Source organism: Platichthys flesus, chromosome 1, assembly GCF_949316205.1.
Source record: "Platichthys flesus chromosome 1, fPlaFle2.1, whole genome shotgun sequence".
Taxonomy (NCBI): domain Eukaryota; kingdom Metazoa; phylum Chordata; class Actinopteri; order Pleuronectiformes; family Pleuronectidae; genus Platichthys; species Platichthys flesus.
Window position 1 is genome coordinate 26010012 of NC_084945.1, and position 20135 is coordinate 26030146.

The following is a 20135-nucleotide window of genomic DNA, read 5'->3' on the forward strand; positions in this document are numbered from 1 at the left end:
CTTGGTTGATAGAAATCAGGCATGTTTAAGGGATTGATATTTATTTGTGTGTGTTGATAAAAATCCAACAACACATATGTTAAACTTGAATGCAGGTCTCAAGCCACCTTTGAAGATCATGATTTTCTCAAACATTGTCTGCGATAAAGATCTGTGAAATAGCTCATTTAAGATGTTATAGAGATCTGTCTTCTGACATTAGATGAGATTCTTGATTCTCTTAATGACTTCCTCTCAGTTTTTCCTCTTTTCTTTCATGGCATTCTCATATAGAGAGGGAATAGATTAAACAAGTCCCAAATTAACATTCTGTCTCTCAGAGCTTAAGTGTCAGATATTATAACATATCTATGTACTCTATCCAATCCATCCATCCATCCAATTAAATGGAGTCATCATTATTCACTAATAACATATGTATCAACCCAACTGATCTCTTCTTCCTTTCTTCTAGCTTTGAGCCACAGACGGAAACAACAGTATGTTAATCTTCAGACAAGCAGACTGAACAGACATTATTCTCTTTAGTCTTCTATTGCGAGTTGAGTTTATATTTTCAATAAACATGTACTAAACATTTGTGTTATACAGTTAAGCTGATGTTCCTGCCACTATAATAAGCAGTTAACTGAGTCCAGATAGGGCAGTCGATGGCTTCAGTTGCTGACGTGTGAAGAGCATATGACAGAAAAGCTTTAATGCTTCAGCCATCATAGCAATAACAGCATACACAGGTAATTACCTGCTGTCTCCTTGGAGCTGTTATTCTCTTCTATTATCATTATCCCTCCTTTCTCTCTTTGTGTGAAATGGCAGGTTGTTACTTGATTCACAAAACATGCACACATGTCTCTTTCCGTGTGACATCCAACAAGCATCCTACTAAAATTCTGTCTGTCTGTCTGTCTGTCTGTCTGTCTGTCTGTCTGTCTGTCTGTCTGTGTGTATGTCTGTCTGTCTGTAGTGTGTCTGCCTGCCTGTCTGTCTGTATGTCTGTCTGTCTGTAGTGTGTCTGTCTGTCTGTCTGTCTGTCTGTCTGTCTGTCTGTCTGTCTGTAGTGTGTCTGTCTGTAGTGTGTCTGTCTGTCTGTCTGTCTGTCTGTCTGTCTGTCCTTCCGCCTGCCTGCCCATCTGTCTATCACCGTCTATCCTTCATTTGAAGCTACTCATCTGTTTGACTTCCGACTTGGCAGGTGTGTTGCTGTGGACTCTGGGAAGTGATGTGACGACTGTGTATCATTTTAAATGAGCGGTTGTTGAGAATCCAGCCCTAAACCCCCATTTAATTTAAACTATACTTGCAGTGACATTATAGTGTCTGCAAATCAATGTATCCCCAGCAGGCTATTTAATTTTTTATTAACACCACACACCAACAGACACATTTTGTACATTTTAAACATAGTTACTTGTGAATATAATGAGGGGTAGTACACGATCAGCTTGAACTGAATGTTGTTTGATCTGATCATATACTGGAGAAACATAAATGACATTTAACAGCAGCTCTCTAAAACTATTGAGATCAAAAAAAGGTATTTCTATCATGACTGTAATGTTGAAACTAGGAACGGAAAAGCATCTGGTTTTATTCTTTGTCAAGTTAACGTAAGTAATGAATCTCTTTACTTCATGGTATTATGAATCCATTTTGTATTATGTAAAATTTAATTATAGGCTATTTAAACTTCAGATTTAATCATTGTGACAAGGATAATCAGAGCAAAAGCTTAACAACTGAATTACTGTGGAATATGCATATATTCTGTGCAGCCCAATTAACAACTTTACATGTTTTTTTATACTTTATTTTAGTTATGGCATTTCACAAAGACACAAGACTACCAGACAACAGATTTACAGAATTACATTTTACATGGTTGCACTTTTTTTTACTACAATTGGCCACAGATTTTCCTCCTAAAGATAAACTAACGATAAAATAAGACTTAATTAATCCCGAAGGAAATTTTTCTCTCAAATTTCTCTTTGAGGCTTCACATCTTTGTTACAGGAAATAAGGGTTAGGGTTAGGTTAGGTGTTTGAATGTGTGAACACTTTAGAAGTCAGCTCTGACATGGTCTAAAACAAATGGCCCAATGATTGCTGCTTTATCTAGAAACACTCCAGTCTTTTCTGTATTGTGCCTGGTGTGCCATTTGAAAGAGAACTGCTCTTGTGCTTTAGCTAAAGGTAATTTTCAACATGAAGGTGAGTGTGTGTCCAGCAGACAGATGCACTGGTTTAGAATAAATTAGCAACAATTATTTTTCAGGAAAATGAAGGTGAAACTTTCATAATTCTCAGTCTAATTCTCAGTCTAACACACTCATCATCTCCTACTATGTTCCTCACTGCTGATACTACAACTCACATTACAAACTGTGCTCTCATGGCAAAATTCCTGCATAAAATAGAACGCAAAATGCTTCATGTAAATTAAAAGATTAATGATAAAAATATGAAAACAAGATAAATATAAACAAAAATAATATAAAGAGCAGAATAAAACAGCCATCAGGTAAAACACAGCATATTGAATAGCTACAAGAGCATCTCAGGAGAAGAGTATGGTAAAAACATTGTAATCCATCTTTCTTTAGAAAACGTCAATAGATGTAAAGCTCTAAGACCTTCAGGCAGACAGCTCCAGCATATTTGGCTTGTAATCGAGAAAGGCTGCCTCTCCGTGCCTTATGCCTTAAGTCTTTGCTCCGCTTCCCTACTGTCAGCTGGGTGACAGCGTTTATACTGCCCATGTAGTGTTGTTCTACCGTTAATATGCAAACAGGTGGTGTTTTAGGCTTTCTCAAGAACTGCTCATCCATGAAAGAAACTTCCTGGTTGACACTACTCTTCCTGTGGTCCTCAACACTTGATGGACAAACAGACATAGATTCCTCATTTTTTAATTAGATTGTTGAATAGAGCTTTGTTAATCTGTTTGGTCAGAAACATGCTAATCTACAGTTTCCTGTTGTGACCAACTGAATGTTGCAGCTGCCATTGACACATTCATTAACACAAACACTAACAAACACAATATAATGTGAGGTGCAATGGTCCATATCTAGAATAAATATGTTCAGGAGATACCTGGTATTTGTTTTGAATATTTTGTGTTGCAGTTTCCTTGGAAACACTGCAACTGACATCAGACGATGTTTTGCATTAAAAGAGAAAAAATTGAAATGACAAATAAAATTTCTAAATTATATTGATTTGTAAACAAACATTTATAACCTTTCCTTCAAAGTTCAGATTTCCCAAATGATCTGTTTGGATAAGTTCATGTCCATGTTGGCAGAGCGTTGTTACCATGTCTCTGCTCCATTCTTCTCGTGCTAACACAGTTTGGTAGACCAAGCCACCGCAGCCAGGTTTCTGCTCTAACACAAATGATCACTGATCTACAGGCCTCTCTCCATTTCAGTTACAACATACAATGTTGTATTCCCACCAGTCCAGAGCTTTTGGATGAGTCAGGGTGATGAGTGGTGGGAATTTGGAGAACTGAGGTACTTACAGGATTGTGCGATGGTGATAGAAGTTTGAAATTAAGCTGTGTGAGCTGTGGGAGTCGGTGTGTCCCCACAGTAATACCTTCTGTGCTGTTGTTTTTAGGTTGAAGGTAATTGTGCAGTAGAACTAAGGAGATATACTGAGACAGGTGTAAAGCAACATGTAGCCATGAGTGATGGGAGAAGATGTTGGTGGATTCTGTGCAGTATATGCGACAAGGACCAATCCAGTAATGTGTACATAGGCAATTGGTTATGCTTGTGTATCTTGAAGACGTGTCCTCTTGGATGAGAGGTAAAATGTCTCAGAGTCTATGGAAACTTGTATAACTCTTGAATATTGTATGACCTGGACGTCTTAGAGTCTTCAGATATTTTAACAGTTTTGTTATTTTATTTTTGTTAAGTTGTGTTTTTTTCAGAAAGTAATTTTGTCAGAATCTCATTCCGAAATACTATACTGGAATTTTGTTTGTTACAATAGCTCCATGCAAGAGGGAAATATAAGCATATAAATTAAAAAAATATATATACAAAAAATTAATTATGAAATATATACAGTAATTACATTGAGAATTTAGTGCAAGCATGGATATGTGCAGATCTTATATGCATTCATTTTACTCCCAGTATGTCAACCCAAGCAACTGACTGACTGACGTGTTGTCTCCTTTCGTCTCTTTGCTCCTCCAGAGAAGTCGAGGAGGAGCTGGAGGTGGTGTGGGAGGCAGCAATCAGGGAAAACCAGCAGATGAAGGAGACTCTCTTGGACTCGAGACTCACCGAGGACATCCACGGTTTGCTTGTTTCCACCATAGCCTCTCCTGTCTGGCCTCCTCCAGCTGCAGCTGAGAACACCTCTCCCACCCGCTGTCAACCTCACAGTTTTGGGCCCCCCCTCTTATCGTCTGACCGAAGCCCCGCGCTCCAGAGAAGGTCTGTATTCAGATCTGACTCGGACCACCCAAACGACTCCATAGATGAAAAGCTCAAGCATGGGCTGGATTTCTATTGCTAAAACTGTTTGGAGGTGTCTCTGTTCGCTCATATGAATTTTGACTATAGACCAGCGTCAACATGTTAACTCACAATAGAACATTCACCATGTCAGCTTGAATTTGCTTCAAAGTGAAAACCAATGTCAAGTTGCACAATGTCCGGAAAATTCACAAGTGGGCTTTTGCTCTCTGTGCTGGAAACCATTCACTCAACACGTCAAGTGAAAACTGTGAACAGAGGAAAAATAAAAACTATCAAACATTGAAAGAATTAAATAGAAAATGAAAATTATTCAATATTACAGCTAAGGGTTGATAGTTTGGCCAAAATATACCAGACATTGGTGGATAGGCAGTTTGATGTTCAAAGATTTGTACATGTTTTAAGTTTTTACTCTTCATATCATTTGTTCTTTTTGAATTGGCCTCAGGATATATAGTTTCTGCCAAGAATATGAGATGAGTGCCAAGTCAGAAAAATTATCTGCACCAGGCTGAAGCCAAATGAACACAGACAATGTTACCATCTGCTGGACACATACGGTACTATCCTGATCTATATCTTTATGAATATTTGGATCCCTGGAAATAAAACTGATAGTTTTGATGGTATTTTCAAAGGAGTTTCACATTAATGTGTTAAGGTTAATAAAGCGTTTAAATGTACACACATATCTACATGCCTTTCCTAAATGTCACATTTTTTATTATTATTAATATTACTATCACTATTGACAATCATATCTTGAGGCATAGTTGTACTTTACTGTCATTGTGTTACAATAACTTTTTGCTACATTACAACATAAGGTAAAACTGAAACCAGTGGCTTAGTATTGTGCAGAGGTAAAGACAGTGTCTATAAGTTCAGAGAGAGCTAAAGTTCTTGTGTGACTCACAGTGTGTGACTTCACCTCATTGATGCAGCCACCGACCTGCAGGATTAGACTGAAGTCACAGAGCAGAGCACTGACTGTATAGAGATGAACCACAAATCCCTACTGACGAACACAGGCCAGTGTGACAGCAGCGCAGCGGCTCAGGGGAGCGGTAGCTGTAATGGGATGACGGCTGCTACTGACACTTGATGTAATGTCAGAACGTGCAGTTTACTTACAGCTAAAAAGTCAACGGAAAAATTACAGTAAGTCAAGTTAAACCATCAAACCCTCAGACTCTGTGTCGTCAACAAGAAACTTTGCCTTCATAATCTGCTATAAAAAAAGAGACATCCTCCTGACTACTGTGCGTCTGCCGTCCTCCAGATAAACATGTACATTTACAAATGCTTTAGCTGTTATTAAGGCCTCTGTTTGATTACAGTAGAATGGTTGGCTGTGTTTTTATGAAGCAGAGAGAAGACAATCACCTCTTAGTGTGTCAAAGTATTTATGCTGTTTTTTTTTGCACTGTGAGCCTTTTCAGGAACACATTAATCCTGAAATCTTCTCATACAGGAGGTTTTATTGGCAGGTTTTTAAACATCAACATCAAACAAAAGTGAGAAATGGCCCCTGACACTCCAGGTCATATGTTTTTGTTTATTTTAAGAATTTTAAATTTTTCCTGAAAACTGAATGAATTTTACACAGTGAGAAACTTTAAGATATTCTTCGGTCCCTAAAACAAAATATTAAAAATAAAAAAATAAAATTTTTAAAGATGTCTGAACTTTCAGCAGTATGTGTATCAAACTGTGTAGACTGTCGGGTTTAAAATTTGTAATGTCTTTTTATTTGTGAATCACATAATTTTAACCTGTGGAAGACACATTAATTTATAATAAAGTGCTTTATACCCTTTAAATATTCATTCAATAGTCATTTGTGTTTGACATCTTGTTTTGCCTTATATATCTGATGAACCCAAAACACAAAGAGAAGTGGGATTAATGATGTCAGTCACTGTCAGAGAGACAAGCTCTGATACTGGTAAATTAACCATTTAGAAATACCTGCGGTTTTAAAACGTTCATCAGAATTAAACACTCTACACACAGAAGCAGTTCTGAAAACCTCAAACTGGGCCGACTGTAAGAAGAGGGCACACCAAGAAGAAAATTAACTCTGTTATTCTCTTAAACATAGTGACTTGCTTCTTCATGATGTTAAACTGCATCTCATTATTACTTAAATAAATTAATTCACAGATGCTGTCTATTTAATGTTATTTATATAAGTGATTACAGTACTTAGTTTGGACTTAAATCTCATGTCTACACATTTCCACCTAAATCATCACCTGTCCATCATCTTTTTGCACTAATCCCTGAGGTAAGGTGAAGATTTCCAGACACACTGTGTCTGCTGTGTAAGAGACATACAGAGCCACATGCCCCACAGAGGTCAATGTGCTAAAGACAGGAGAGGGGCACTTGGCTGACAGAGACACATGGGTGAGCTGAAGAATGAGTTGAAAGTTCCTCCTTTATTTTTTTCATGTGTAATATTTATAGGTTCATTTTGTAACATTCCTCTCTGTGGAGGCTGCCATGTTTTTTACAGTAGCCCAGACTCAACTTACTAAACACCTTTTGAGTTCTTATGAAGCTACAACAGGTTCTCTTTCATGTTTGAAAGGGATGAGGTGAGGTTTACTCAGCTGCAACATGCAAATTCCCCACTAGATTACACTACATTCTACACACCAGACCTTTAAAGGACCCATCGTTTGCCCATTTTACCACAGTTGATATGGTTCCTTGGGGTCTTAATGAAATGTCTGTAACATATTTTGGTCAAAATACCGCAAGGATCATTTAAAACAGCACCTTTTTACCCTGTCTAAAACAGCCCTCCTCACATTAACCTGTTTTGAGTGCCCCGCCCCCACTCTCACCCCATCCCCCTCTCCCCTCCTCCGTCCTTCACGAGATACAAGCACCCAGATTTTTAGCTATCCATAACTCTGTAGAAATATGGCTTCTGGAGACGAAGATACAATCTTGCAACCATATAGTTTTGAACCAGAGTCAGGTGCCCTGAAGCCTGGTCGCGAGAGCCCCAGCTGCCCAGCGCAGCCCCGCAGTGAGAGCAGTGGGAGCTGGAGCTGGCACAGCAGCAGCATCCTTCCACACTGTTGATTCATCGTTTAGAGGTGTCCCGGTTGTCTCCGACTTGACGATCTGCATGTTTATGCGGCCACTTAGATGTCTGACGGGTAGCAGCAGCTAGCTAACGCGCTCCACCGTCTCCCCCGGGAGGGACGGTCTCTCCCGGAAGGCTCGAGCCGGGCCGTCTCCCCGGGGAGAGGGTGGAGCTCGTCTCTCCCCGGAGCCGGTGAGATGATAGTGGGGGGTGGTCCAATGCCATGTAGCGAGACTCCCTACATGGGCACCATATTTTCGGTCGTAATCCCATTCGACGCACTCTAGCGTATCGTTTCTGACATAGAGGAACCACAACAAATCAAATCCAGAGTTTTTAGGACGGTAGACATGCCAGTTACCCAAATTAACAATTACAAAAGTGGAATTTTCATAATATGTCCCATTTAATGTACAAAAAAATTCAAACGGTTATGTGGAATATTTACAGGAAAGCCCTTATTTCTTTATTTGTTTATTTATCCCATAGCAGATATATAGTGTATTCCTCTTATGAGCCTCCCTCTGCAGACCAAGTCATGTCCTACCTGCTGTCATGCAGATACACCTCTCGATCACCTGGCTGCTCTTCTCATTAGCCACCAGCAGAGGGCAGCTTTTGCTGCTCCAACTACCAGATGGCAGATTTTTTGTTACTTTTTACACTTGCCAATTTATTCCTGCATTTTCTGATAACCTTTAACATGTCAGGGTCACAGACTTTTTTTATTTGTTGTTCTCACTTTCTTTATGGTTATGTATCTGTATTTGGATCAGGTAACTAAAGTTGTGTTCTCATTAAGTTCACTTGGTTGGTTTAGGCTTAGCACAAACAACAATATTGTTTGATTAAGTTTAGTTTAATTGTGTCATAGAATAATTGTTTAATATACCCAGGTAACTACTACACAGCTGTAGGTACAGGTATACCTATCTTGATATGTCTGAAATAGTTATACTTTGGGCTAACATGAAGATTCAATGTTTTTACTTGAAGTTACGGGACGTCAAATCATGTATCTATAGATCTATGTCATGTTGTGACATGAAGAGATAATAAGTCTCTATAGATACTGTTAAAAGTCTGTATCTGCCTATTTAAGCTACAAACGATATTTCTTCGTACAATATTTTATGTTTGCTGCTCTCGCCACAGGACAAAATAAGGTCAGACCAGTCTTTGGAGAAGAATGCAATGGAGGAGTCTAAGAACTGGAAAACAACAGTCCACTTCATTTTGAGCACTTCATCTGTCGTCTTTTCCTCACCCATTGTTTCTCCTGCATCCTGTGTTTTTTTGATAGGTCTTTCTGATCTGTAGCATTCTGAGGCATTTTCCTCTGTGTGTGTGTGTGTGTATGTGTGTGTGTGACTGTATGTGTTCAGGGTTTGTCAGTACAACTTTAAGTGCCAGCATTCCTTGTAGTTAGCACTGTGTGAATCTCATCTGCAAATCTAGAAAAGTACACATCAAAAAAGCTATTGATTCAAAGTGTATCTGGTTCAGAAAATAATGGAGAGTGGTGTGAAGGGACACGGGTGGACAAGAGGTCCCATTATGAGACAAACTGAAACCGTGGCAATATCTCCTTCACACTGCCCGAGGTGTGCTTCACTACTGATCGGGATAAGTGATGTTATCTCGACTGGACTAAAGGCAAACATATAACATGTGTGTTGGTTTCTGAGGGGCGCCCTGCTCAGTGTTAGTAGGAACAGGTTCATGCTTTCTTCTTATTTTTGTTCTGCCATCTCTGACATAACCTTTACCTTTTTTTTGGCCATACTCTTTCACTATTTTATTATTCAATAAGTTTACGCAAATATAATGCAAATTAATGCTGCTTATTTGCATTTATTTGTTTATTTTTATTATCTCTAAACTAGAGTTGGCTAAAGCTGGGTAGCATGAAGCTTCTGTAAATGTTATTTGTTCATTTAAATATTTTAGATGCACCTCCTTCACAGCTTTCCCACTGTGGGCCGACCAATAGCCAACATCTTTCACTGCTATTCCTCAGCAGCACAGAAACATAGGCTGTGATAACAAAAGGTTGGAACAGGCCTCTCTTTTCAGAAATGTTCAACTCACAGAAAGTTCTTCTTATCTTTGTGAGTTCACGTATTAAAGGTTGTCAAACAAGAGCGGAGGGCATCTCCGTTATCTGACAGGTTTGTCATGAAGTAAATACTGAGCCAACATACATACAGGCATGTAGCATTTTCTGATTGACTGTATCATTAGGGAATGGAGACTGAGGGACGGTGCTCTCTAGTTTTGCAAAGTCAGCTAATTTGTTGGAGGATCAGCTCATAGAGAATGTTTACTACTGCAGTTGTGCATCTCACACACACCCACACACTCTCACACACACACACACACACACACACACTCACACTCACACTCACACTCACACTCACACTCACACTCACACTCACACTCACACACACAAACACAGCCATCAAATCCAGCCAGTGTCTTATGAGGAAGAGTGTTTTCTGCTGTGAAATCCTATTAAGGCGTCACATTCCTCTCAGCTTTTGTTATTGTGTTTCAGTGGTGCGGCCTCATCCTCAGTCTGCTCTCTCAGTCCATTCTTTATCTCTCCACTCTCCATCCTTTCACATTCCTCACAGGATACAATCCATTGGAGATGGATATAATGTATATAATATACATTTAGATATAATCTTTACACATAATAAATAAAGGCCTGCCTCACTCTAAAAAGCATGTTATGAGATAATCTAATGAGCACTTCATGCTCAGGCAGATCGCTTGTTGCATAAAAACAACCCTGCTCAGGAAGAGCAGGGTTGTGTGTGAGTGAGTGAGTGCGTGTGTACACAGTGTGTGCACTGTACATGTGACATGCAGTAGTGCTTTGATGGAGGGAACTTTATAAAACTTTGATAAATTCTCTTGCACTGAACATCCACTAGTTTCTAATGGACCCTGCTGTTTGAAAACCAAATTGTGTTTTCACTGATGGATACCAGTGATGCTGGTTTATTGCTTAGTTTTAACTCTCACAAACGTTGTTGCATTGATGCATGAAGTAAAACACCCAACAACTTCAAACAAAGCACAAGGTACTCATAAAGGTTTACCTCTGATTGTCCAACAGAAATTAGGAAAATGTATCTAAATTAGCCTTGTCTGGTAGTGTCCCACTGGACCAGAGTAAGTAATCAAAATGCTCCACATGAAACTAACTAAAACTAAAATTACTTTAAAATCCTGGGACATTAACTGAGATATAAATTCCTGTAATAAAAATGAAAATAGTGAAACTAACATGATTAGTGGTTAAACCCATATGTGGAACTTTGAACTTCCTCTGTTTCTCCTGCTGATCTGACCGTCATCTGTCTCACATACACATGGTGGCACCAGAGAGTTTAATTCTAACACCTGGGAGCCCAATGATGAACCGACAACTTGAATTATGTGTCATTGAAGCGTTTAGTTTCAATCACAAAGTATTACTCTTCTTATGTGGGGATTTTATTTTCTGTTTTTCCAAGAGAATAATTTGTATACTTGAGGAATTTAAGGGGACTTGAATGGATAATTCAAAAAACAATTTCATGAAACATATTTCAAAAGGATCATCATTTTTATATACAGTTTGTATTGTATTCAAATCAAAGGGTTAGGGTTAGACAATAGAAACTATTGTCTTCACATCATTATATACACTGTGTGCATAATTATTAGGCTATAAGTTTTATTTTTGAGGATTGGTTTTATTATTGAACAACTACAGTGCTCTTGGTGAATCCAAAATATTAATAAACCTCAAACCTGAATATTTAAGAAAGTAAAAGGGAGATTTTGGCTTTCTTAGGAGAATCTCTACGAAAATGTTCCCATCTCATGTGTTTATTTTCATCTGTTAAAGTGAGAATAATAAACAAACAACTCAAAATTCACAATAAACATTTCTGACATTTCAAAAAAATAAATCATTGGAAATATATAGCCACCCTTCTTTTCAATAACAGTAATAAGCCTTCCATTCATGGATTCTGTCAGTTTCTTGATCTGTTGACGATCAACTTTTTGTGCAGCAGCAACCACAGCCTCCCAGACACTGTTCGGAGAGGTGTTCTGTTTTCCTTCACTGTAAATCTCCTGTTAATCACCCGTTTAAGAAGGGCCCACATGTTCTCAATAGGGTTAAGTCAGCTGAGGAAGGGGGCCATGTTATTATTTTTTCATCTTTAAATCCTTTACTGGCTAGCCACGCAGTGGAGTACTTTGATGCATGCGATGGAGATTGTCCTGCATAAAAATCATGGTCTTCTTGAAAGGTGCAGACCTTTTCCTGTACCACTGCTTGAAGAAAGTGTCTTCAAAAAACTGGCAGTAGGTTTGGGAATTGATTTTGAGTCAATCTTCAACCTGGAAAGCTCAAATTAGCTCATCTTTAATAATAACAGCCTTTACCAGTACCCAACCTCCATCTTGCTTGCATCTGAGTCAAAGTGTACCTGTGTACCAGTTACTGATCCAGCCAAGTGCACATAGATTTGCTCTGTCAAGAGTCACTCTCATCTCATCAGTCCATAAAACCTTTGAAAAATTGTCTTCAGATATTTCTTGGCCCAGTCTTGACGTTTCAACTTATGTGTCTTGTTCAGTGGTTATCAGGTTTCAGCCTTGGCCATGTCTCTGAGCACTGAGCACCTTGTACTTCTGGCCACTCCAGGTTAGTTCCAGTTCTGGAATATGACAGCAATGGAGGATAATGGGTTCCTGGTAGCTTGTCATTTAATTCTTCTCAAATCTTTGGCAGGTAATTTGCGTCTTTTTTTCTCAACACATTTTGTGTTACCCTGTTGACTATTTGCAACAAAACGTTTGATGGTTCTGTGATCACGCCCCAATATCTTAACAATTTCAAGAGTGCTGCATCCCTCTGAAAGACTTTTTTTTGACTTTTCAGTGTCAGTTAAATCTGTTTTTTGACCTGTTTTGCCTGAGGAAAAGAAGGTGCCTAATAATTATGCCCACCTTGATATAGGGTGTTGATCTCCTTAGGCCATACACTCCATCATTTCACAAATACACCTGATATACTTAAATCCAATAGGCCTTCAAGTGCATACAGCTTTGAGTTGGAAAATATGCATAATAATGATGATATGGTCAAAACACTCACTTGCCTAATAATTGTGCACTCGATAGATCCTGCCCATTAAATCGAGTTCAACATGCTGAACGTCTTTTGAGGGTCGAGCTTAATCCCAAAAAGCTTCCTCCCTGAAGATGCTTTTCTTCATGACCTGGATGAGAGAGAATAGTTTTAGATTTGTTTTGTTTGTAAAATTGAAAAAGTATCAGAAGAAACATAATAATGTGAGACTGATTATTATTATTTTGTCTGCAGGCCCAAACCAATTAGCTTCAGGCTCTCAGCAGACTTCTGAGCATGTATGTGTTGAAATTCACAAATTTCCGCTAATGTACATAAAATTCTCTTTGGATACTTGTGTAGCAGGGGAGTAAATGATTTAAACAGATAGAGTGCACACATCAAACCTGTTTAGGTAAGTAAGACACTGTCTCCTCTCCTGCTCCTGCTGCTTTATCGAGTCCAACCTTGACCTTTGACCTCTGTAAGAGGAACATGAGAAAGAGGAATGTGTTTACAAGTCAGTTTTTTTATAAATATTTCCTTTACAGTTTTGCTGCTCGTATATGAGTTGTCTAATATTTATTTATAACACAAGCTCTTAGTACCTATCATATCATCTTTTCTGAGATAAAGCTGTCTTCTTCTGGTCTCCAGGCCGGAACAATGAGGAGCAGGAGGAGGGGAGGCACATCTTCTCAGCTGCTTCACAAACATGGACCTGTAGCCTTACTGTCACGAGGTTTCCTCTCCTTCCTCCAGGCTAAGGCTAAATAAAATATCAATGGTTCAGTTATACTGGGCTGGTGTTTGGGTTGAAGGCATCTCACATGCTGCGCTTTGTTTCCCAGCTAAGAAATCCGTTACCAACACTTTGTAATATGATGATCATAGGTTTTAACATCCCAGCTTCACATTGTTGTTGTTCCTTTATAGAAGTATACACCATGAGCTGCAGTGTGTGAGAACTTCTGTCTGAAATAGACAAACCTTTTTCTCTGTCCTTTCTCATAGAGATAATGTATTATCTAACCCTTTATGAACTATATAAGTCTTAAAGGTCCTCAACCAACTGCAACTTCAATGTTAAAAATATGATTATATGCACTTTCCAGGTTTTATGTTCAATCAATTAATTAAATTTACAACTGTAAGCTACACAACCAGCAGGAGATGCTCCGCTCAAACGCCTTCAAAACAGAAACAAATACTCCGGAATGTTCAGGTGAGGGGGGGAACAGCAGAGTTCATTCTGCTGAGGACATCATCTGTTTTTGGCACAGTTGTCGGCTCTTATCACCACAAACTGTCTTGACGTCTTCCTCAATGTCTTTCATGTGTGTGGCTAATCTTTTTTATATTGTAGATGTACAGGTTATTGTTTTTGTGTCTCTCGAGTGTTAGAAACCTCATCAACACACACACTCACTCCCAGTGAATCCTGCAGAGGACCTCTTGCTGTGCACTCACACCGGCTCATCTGGACTTTTTCTGTAGACTTTACACCAGGGGGCCCGACTCTGAAGGCTTAACTCTTTGTGTTCACACAGATTTCTAGAGTTCGGTGCATGTCTCAAAGCAGCTTTAGTGACAGACAGGTACATTAATCAATTATTCATTCCAACATTTTCAAACAACTTTATTTATTGATGGCTATCAGGACGTGAGGGGGATCCCAACAAATAAGATAAAGTGTTTCAGACACAACTTTCCAGCCCTATTTGTCAGTATTTTTTCATGTTTATTATATTTGTGGATCATATTTAATACTCATGAATGCATGCTTTGTGTGAATGCACTGACAGGATTGCTTGTCGCCTGTGCAATGACTATGAAGAATTGTAAATAACATTGACCCTGAAACCCAGCAACACAGCAAAAGCCTGTACTTGTGGGGACCTCATCTTGTATTGTCCCCACAGAAACACTGTCAGCATGGGTTTATACCGTTTATACTTGTTCTGGTCCCCACCGTGCAGTAGAAACAAAACCACACACACATACAAGCTTGCTCTCTCTCTGTTTCTCCCCCCTCCCCACTCTCTTTGGTGGGAGGAGCTAACTCTGTGCCACTGCTGGGACTTTGTCAGTTTCACAAACGCAGCGGACGAGGCTCAGTGTGTCTGAGACTCGTACTGATTGATCGTCTGATTAGACGAACAAACAAATATCCGTATTATCAGAAGCGGGAGGAAGCGGAGCGGTAAGTGGAGTAAACACGCGTCAGTGTGTGTAAGTGAGTGTTCGAGTGCGTGTGTACACAGTGTGTGTACTGTACATGTGACATGCATTAGTGCTTTGATGGATGGAGCTTTTCAAAACTTTGATTAACTCTCTCGCTCTGTACATCCACTAGTTTCTAATGTTCCCTGCTGTTTGAAAAACAAAGTGTGTTGTCACTGATAGTTTCTCAGATTGATACCAGTGATGTTGGTGATTTACCATTGATGTTGCTGCTGTACCATTAATGTTGCTGATATACCAGTGATGTTGATGGCTTATCAGTAATGTTGCTGATATACCATTAATGTTGCTGATATACCAGTGATTTTGCTGCTGTACCAGTGTTGTTGTTGGTTTACCAGTGATGTTGATGGTTTACCAGTGATGTTGCAGTTGAAGTTGTCTCCCAAAAGCTATTATATAGCACAGTCACACTGGATACCCTGACAGGACTGTTATAGTACATTTACACTGACTCTGTTGGAGGGAAAAACATGAAATGCTTTAGGATAACAGCAATCTTTAAAAGTAATAAAACAGATACAGTGGCGCTGCACATATGTGGATTTGAAACATGTTGTTCTTTAATGTGCCAACCAGTGTCTCCTCCAGGACCAAACTGAGTGAAACCACTATCTGAAGCAGAATGAAAGAGCAACTTATACTAAAGTCTGTTCTCTGTTTTTTCTCTGTATCCACTTCTATGGAGTGTCATGCTTAACAGTGAGTAATGTTAGACGCTGAGAGACAAACAAAAAGTAAAGACAAAACGTGAATTGCAAACATGAATCTAAACATTAGTGCAACATTTGCAGCAGGGGGCGCTGAGCAGTTGAGTCTTGCAGGGACGTTTTAATGGTTTTTCAATACGTTCAAAAGACATCATAATCACTATTACTATTTATTTCTTACAAAAATATTTTGATCATTATTAGTTTAGCAAAACATATTAGTAAGTAACTGTATCTGCTCATAATATGTTTAATTGAACTACATAACAGACAGTGTTTGAATGATATGAATCTGTTTTTTAGACAATATGATCAACTACCTGATGTTGGTCGGCCCTATTTATTGGTCTAACTTTTTTAAATGGTGAACAATGATGAAACATGTCTGACTGGGGGGAAATATATGTATTTTGAACACATTCACAGTAACAATTATTAAGGATGTTTTGTAGGTCTGTGTGTAAATCCTGCATTTTGCCTCTTTATATCACCTAGTCATTCTCATACCAATTTTTACATAAATCACCTCGGATTGTTGTGGAAGACATCATTGACAATGGGTTTTAAATGCTTTTTTTATTAGTCATTGAAACTGTGGTGACAGGAGGTGCACTCTGCATTGAATCAGAATTTATAAAAGCGTTTGTCTTTGAGGAACAATGTAAAAGTAAAAATTGAGACTTGTCAATAATGTCGTAGGAAAAGAGCAGTTACTAAATTAGATATTATACAGGCTTGTAAGTCTAAACCACACATCATTGTCATCCAGAGACCGACATTTTTGAATGTGTGCTGGCAGGTAAAATGAAAAGTACTGGCTGAATAGACAGAGACTGTCCTGCTCTCTGTAGTTTAGGCATCTCTGATGCCCTGCTGCATTGTCCCTGCTCTTTGTTTTCATATTTCATTAGCTGAGCTAGCAGCATGTAGCGTCACCTTCAATTATTCTCCCTGTCAGTGGAGCGACAGTGGCTGTCTGCTGGCTTTAGTGATTATAGGCTTCAGGGGACAGGTAATCAGGTCATGGTTACACTGTCACCCTGTCAGACTGCTCAGACTCCTCAGACCACAGGGAGCATATGGGACGGAAGAACTCCACCATCTTCACTCAGGGTTTTCTTACCAATCTTAGATAAACTGATATGGTTTGATGTGAAGTGCAGCCCATTTCAAAACAGTTTAGTGTAATGTGAGGGTGTTTCTTTTGAATTGTGTTCAGTTCATGTATTATGTATGTGACACACTTTCTGTATGTGACAGTCAAAGGATTTGGTTTTGTTACCGGTAACCCTCAGGTGGGGAGATTATTATTGTCAGTTTATTATTGCTTACGCAAGTTAACATTCTGACGTTAACATGTTGCTCAGAGCATTGCTGTAGTAGCCTCACTTAGCTGTTAGTGTTGCTGTATCTTTCCACTCTATTCAATGTAGATCTCAGCTACCATAAGCAACTATCCATCATCATGGACTGGATATAAAGATGCCAGATTTGAATTCACTTCCTCGCACTATCCAGCAATGAAGACAGAATATCCCAGATATGAAGGCTGCCATCTTGCACATTAGGGTCTGTGCAGTAATAAATTCGGCCACCAGGTCCTGCTGATACATTCGCTCGACCAATGGTCCATCAGTCTCCTCTCAATCCTGATCTTTCACCCTGTTTTCATAGCATCAAATAACCTAAGAGTTGAATTAATTAATGAATTAAAAGCAAAGTTTATGGGGGGAAAAAGTGAACATCAAATATACCTAAGATCATACCTAAGATCACATAAACCATCTAAGTGGAAAAATTGTTTGACGTGTACTCTGACTTTCCATGTCCATCCACTAACATGGAGGAGGTGAGATTTATGACCTTTACTGCAGTGCAGCCATCCACAAGGTGGCGTTCGAGATGCTTTGGCTTGGAAAGCACTTTTGTTTGTAAACATTCTATGTCCACCACCAAACCACAGACAGTCCAAGTTATCTACTAGCTAGCTGCTGGCTCACAGTCAGACTTGGAGTTGGTGGGGACTTAAAACAGAAACACAACTTAAAATCAAAGTCGCTGCTTTACTTGTCAATGGGCAACTGTCGACACATCCATCACATGAACTTGAAAGGTGATGATTTGTTGTGTTTACAGCTTCTTTCCGCTGCCCTCAAACAGCCCCAAATGAAATAATGTTGCAGGAGATTGGGCTTCATTAATTATTTAAGCTAAAGACATTTGAATGGCTGTTTTTTATGCTCCCTGTGCAAATAATCATTCAGGGTCCCACTTTATGGTGCAGGCTCATCAAATTATCTGGATAACTTTGTTATCTTTCAAGAGTAAAACCCATAAACGCTTGTGTTATGAAGTTGAAAATGCATTGCACTTGAAATGTTGCCGAGTCACACACACTTGATCACATTAGGACTTTTTGTGGGGGGTGCTCTAAAATCTCTAAGGTACATCACACACTATGTGCACAACCCTGTGTGTTTTGTTTATACACACACACACACTAAGACACACACAATGTTCAGATTACTGTAAATCTGATTCAGATGTATCTTTATTGATGATACATATAAAGGAACAAAAGTTTCATTAATAGATATGTCAGCATACTCACAGACACAAAATGATCCATCCCTGGTGTTAAAATAAGCAGGAAAATACTATGCTGCATACAGTATAATCTAAACCTTTAGCATGTACATAACAAGTAGAAAATATTTAAAATGTGCATTAATAGACATTTCAGTACATCTGCCAAAACAAAACAGGACATTTTCCCAGAACTGGTCATCGTCCTTTTCAATGGTTGGCCAGATTTCCGATTTAGTTTCATGAGAATTTAAAACTTCACTCTGTCCTAATGTAATGCAGCTGGAAACATTCCCAGGATCCTTTTCCATTTAATAGAATGCACTTGGTCTTCAAACTGGTTATTGATAGTGTTGAGATTAGCAAACTACTAAAGTGATAGGTGAGAATAATGACACTTGATGTCATGGTGACAGAGGTTTAGCTTTATTTATATCACACATATAATCTAAAAAGATCTCGGAAACTAGACAACAACTGAACCTTGACACTAAAGGAAAGTTCGGTTTGGTAACGCTGCCCTCGGGATAAAGACTGCAACTTGAATTTAGTAACATCACAGAGCTGAGGGGACACATTGAGGAAATCAAAGTTGTTACCAGTAACGGCACAAGTCTTTAACTACTTGCCCACCCTGTCATCTATAGGTTGGTTTGTGTGGCTGTGCGGAGCCCACATGTTTCCCCGTGGTATTTGCCCTCCCTCCTAGGGTCCCTAATGATAGAATATGTGGTAAACAGAAATAGCAACACTTGTGAAGCACAGGCTTCTCTTTTTGCACCACACGCTGAAGACATAGAGGCTGCACTGTGTGTGCGTATGTTTTATTGAGAACCTATTTGTTCTCGGTGACTGAAGGACTGACTTAGTTTTTTTTTCTAGTCAATTACACGACCTGCTGTAGAGGGCCCAGGCCGACGCAGGCTGCCACTGTGTGGACTAATGCGTTTCTCATCCACCTTTATTAGCTGTGGTGATGCCTGGCTAAACCAATCACATGCTATGTCACAAAGAGCGGAGAAGATGAGAGGTTTAGCTGACTCTTCCTGCTGCTCTGGCTTGTTACCAGTCTGTGCTGATGCCAACATCCAGACTGATGTGATTATGGAGCAGCACAGACTCATTTTAGTTCTGTCTGCTGCACTTCAAGTAAAGTTTTTATGACGTGGAATATGGCTCCTATTTGTAATTACGTAGGACTCACTTTATGTCTGTTTTAGAGAAATGTACTCTGGTGATTTCATCACATCATTAGTTACAGATGGACTTCATACAAACACTTGTCGTGGCGATGTGTGATGACTCATGTGTTGAGAGAAGCAGTCAGTTCTCGGTGTGAGAAGTGCTCTGAAGAGGTAATTACTGCTCTTCTTAAACCTCCAGAGTAAAAAACATCCTTTCCCAATCCCAGCAGTAAACGTATGTCTTCTTCAGTTGCTGATTTGATTTCCGTCCATCTAGCATTTCTCTGAATATTCTCTAAAATACTCAAAATTCAACACTGGCTTTCTTGATTAAAATTACTCGGAGATGGTTTTGAGGGGTCAGGTGAATTAAAGAATATACATTTATAAAGAACTAAAATTTGACCTCCTCTCCCCTCCCCTCCCCTGCAGTAATCATGCCGTAGCTTGTCTGTCCAAACCAGCCAAACCTCTGGCTGCCTGCTGTCCAGCCGCTGGGCCACACACCCGCTTGTTTACATCTAAAAATGCCCAGAAATTATACTCAATAAATATAAGAATCAAAAAAAACAATTTCCAAATATTAGCCTAACGATCTGCTCTCCTGCATTCACATAAAACTGCCTTTGTTTCTCCCAGTAAATGGGTTTCCCTCCACTCTGCCAA

General features: G+C 39.2%; 2 protein-coding genes across 2 annotated transcripts in view; both read left to right on the top strand.

Moving 5' to 3' along the window:
• The window catches only part of cep89 (centrosomal protein 89), a 62983-nt gene extending 56672 nt beyond the window's left edge, over nucleotides 1–6311 (top strand). The window contains exon 18 of the mRNA XM_062390125.1: nucleotides 4215–6311. Within this exon, the coding sequence (XP_062246109.1) occupies nucleotides 4215–4539 (325 nt within the window). The 3' untranslated portion in view covers nucleotides 4540–6311. The remainder of the gene's footprint in view (nucleotides 1–4214) is intronic.
• Nucleotides 6312–14840: 8529 nt separating this feature from the next.
• The window catches only part of LOC133955338 (myocyte-specific enhancer factor 2A-like), a 41068-nt gene continuing 35773 nt past the window's right edge, over nucleotides 14841–20135 (top strand). The window contains exon 1 of the mRNA XM_062390135.1: nucleotides 14841–14948. The gene's annotated coding sequence lies outside the window, so the exon portion shown is untranslated. The remainder of the gene's footprint in view (nucleotides 14949–20135) is intronic.